The following is a 2,639-nucleotide window of genomic DNA, read 5'->3' on the forward strand; positions in this document are numbered from 1 at the left end:
TATTGTTTTAAATTTTTATTAGCGATCTTGAACGGCGGCAATAAATTCCTCCGTTCACATATATTTTTGGTATAATTTCAATCTGGCCGTTCCAGTCATTCCAATTGCAAAACGTCAAAACCTACTCAATCCAGTCAACTGTCAAAGTTCGGTAGGTTTTGACGTTTAGCAATTGCTCTCTCACTGGCACTAATTTTGACAATTCGTTTTTGGGCTATTCTTCAGGCATCCCGTCTTTTTCTCTGACTGCTAATTCACGGGAACCCGATTGTGTTTTGTTGCCAGCTCAGAAAACAAATCAGCAGCCAGCTGACAAGCGAGAGAGTTAGAAAAGAGTTTCTGATCAATTTATCTATAGTATGGTGCAACCCCGCGCTAAAATTTCTTCTGACGCATTCACATGGTGTTACTTAGTGCTGAAATTAAGTTTTTCGTTTTCGTTTTTTTTTTAAACGTTGATGTAACAATTTTTTTTTTTCCTATAAATTATTACAATTGATTTTAAGTGTTATATTTAAAAAAAATCCACATAAAAAAGAAATTTGAAGTTTCTTTTGTCATTTTAATTTTTTGCAAACTATAATTAGCATAAAAAAGAATAAAAAATAAAATCTGCAAAACAAAACCTTGTACCACTGAAGGAGGGATTATACAATTTTCATGACGTATACCATACTTTCCTTATTCAATTTAACTTGACAGAATCAAATAAGTTTTGTACCAAAGTCCTGAATGAACCATGTTCAGACCGACACTTAATTACACGATTTCGGATTTTGAATGGATTATCCCACTAATACTATGTTCACACCGAAAATTTAAGAGATTAGATTACATTTAAGCATTTCATAACCCAAAAGTGTTCTTAAGTGATTCTAACCGCGTAGCACTGAAACGTTTGCTGTATGTACAGGTAGCGCTAAAAATGTGTAGTCAATATGGAGCAAATTGAACAAGGTCTATTTGGATAAAGGCAAGTACATATGTATATAAATATTCGTACTATAACTTCGTTTAATTATGTGTATATAATTCAGACTCGTGGCCAAATGTTTTGGGAAGTCGACTGCCAGGTGAATTCAGATGTTGAAAGGCTTGGAGAAGAAAAACACTAGCTACCGCAAAGCAATTCAATTAGAGAAACGCATTGTCATTGCTTTATATGCTCTTGGCTCTTCTGCAGTATGCCGATCAATTGGAAATATGTTCGGAATTGGTAAAAGCACTGTCTGCTCCATTCTAATTGATTTCTGTCATGAAGTCTGGCGTTGTTTGTGGCCTTTGTATTTGAAGAAATTCCCAATGAACGAAATTCAATTGCGCGAGTATTTAAATGGCTTTGAGTCATTGGGTTTCCCTCAAGTGTTAGGAGCTATAGGTAATTAGTTAAATTTTTTACATTGGAGCTTTTATATATTTTTAAGTTTCAGATGGTTGTCATATAAAAGTTCGCCCGGCTGCAGAGGATGCTGTTGACTACTACAATTACAAAGGCTGGTATTCCACAGTTCTTTTGGCTTTTGTAGATGCAAGGTAAGTTTTTTCATGAAGCTCATTTAAACACCATACCACCATTTCTTTAATGCTATAAATGCCGCTTTATATACATCAACGTTGGTAGTCCCGGCCGTTGTAATGACTCTTCAATATTTGAGAAATCATCTTTAAAACGCGAGTTGGCACAATCTACTATATTTAAAGACATGACTAGACAAATATCGTCAGTTAACGTTCCAGTCATTTTTTTGGGCGACTCTGCGTTCAAATTTGATGAACATTTGATGAAACCATACCCATTTTGTGTAAACCAACCTTTGGATAAAACAAAATTCAACTATGTACTCTCGAAATGCCGAAGAGTGGTGGAGAATGCTTTTGGTCATTTAAAGGGAAGGTTTAGACGGTTTGGAAAAGGCTTGGATAACCACATGGCCAACACGAAAATTGTCATAAAAGCGTGCTGCGTTTTGCACAATTTTTTAAATGAGGAAAATGATGAAATTAACCCTAGACAGCTAACCTTCGTCGATTCGAAGAGCACGAGAAAGAATATTCGTTGCCTCTCTTGCCCGCGAGGTTTGATCATCCCAACGTTGCTTGTCAACTCAGTGTTCGCTAAGCTTTTCTGAGAGGCACATGTGTTTGGTGGGTAAGTACGATATTTTTCTAGATATTACGATAATGCTCGTCGTTTCGACGAATGGTTAGGGATTTAATGTAATATATGTTTTTTATTTTTTACAGTTTTAATCATGGCTTCAAGTCGATTGCTGTGTGAGGAAAGTATAATGCGTTTGTTAATGGACGAGGACGATGACTGGGCATTGGAGGAATTATCCGATAGCGAAACTGAAGACACTGTATTGGTGGATAATGTTGAAAGTGATAATCAGTCAGAAGAGTCATCATTACTTTCGGGCGATGAAGACGTTCATGAGGGGGTTTCTGGTGCTTTGATGAATGATGTGCCGGGACTTGCAACACCTTCTGCTTCAAACGAAGTAAGCTCAGGTAGCGATCCTAGTATCTTGGCATTCTCAAGCAGCACTATTCGCAGTCGGTCACGTCATGTTTGGGCTACGCGCAAAGGGCGAACTTCGAATAGAGCAGCAGCAATAAATATTGTACGTGGAGCCAGG

The 2,639-nt window shown here is 37.1% G+C and overlaps 1 protein-coding gene across 2 annotated transcripts; it reads left to right on the forward strand.

The window, feature by feature from the left end:
- Nucleotides 1-553: 553 nt before the first annotated feature.
- On the forward strand, nt 554-2,633 carry LOC108976175. 2 transcript variants are annotated; one of them, XM_018945109.1, is made up of 4 exons: nt 554-1,378; nt 1,431-1,533; nt 1,622-2,149; nt 2,245-2,633. In XM_018945109.1, the coding sequence occupies exons 1-3, from the start codon at nt 1,084-1,086 to the stop codon at nt 2,127-2,129; spliced, it is 906 nt and encodes a 301-aa protein (XP_018800654.1). In that variant the 5' UTR covers nt 554-1,083; the 3' UTR covers nt 2,130-2,149; nt 2,245-2,633. The 2 variants fall into 2 exon arrangements, with proteins under 2 accessions (XP_018800654.1, XP_018800656.1); XM_018945111.1 differs by having other exon boundaries at nt 1,464-1,533.
- Nucleotides 2,634-2,639: the final 6 nt, after the last annotated feature.

Source organism: Bactrocera latifrons, unplaced genomic scaffold, assembly GCF_001853355.1.
Source record: "Bactrocera latifrons isolate USDA-ARS-PBARC rearing strain unplaced genomic scaffold, ASM185335v1 scaffold_732, whole genome shotgun sequence".
Lineage (NCBI taxonomy): Eukaryota > Metazoa > Arthropoda > Insecta > Diptera > Tephritidae > Bactrocera > Bactrocera latifrons.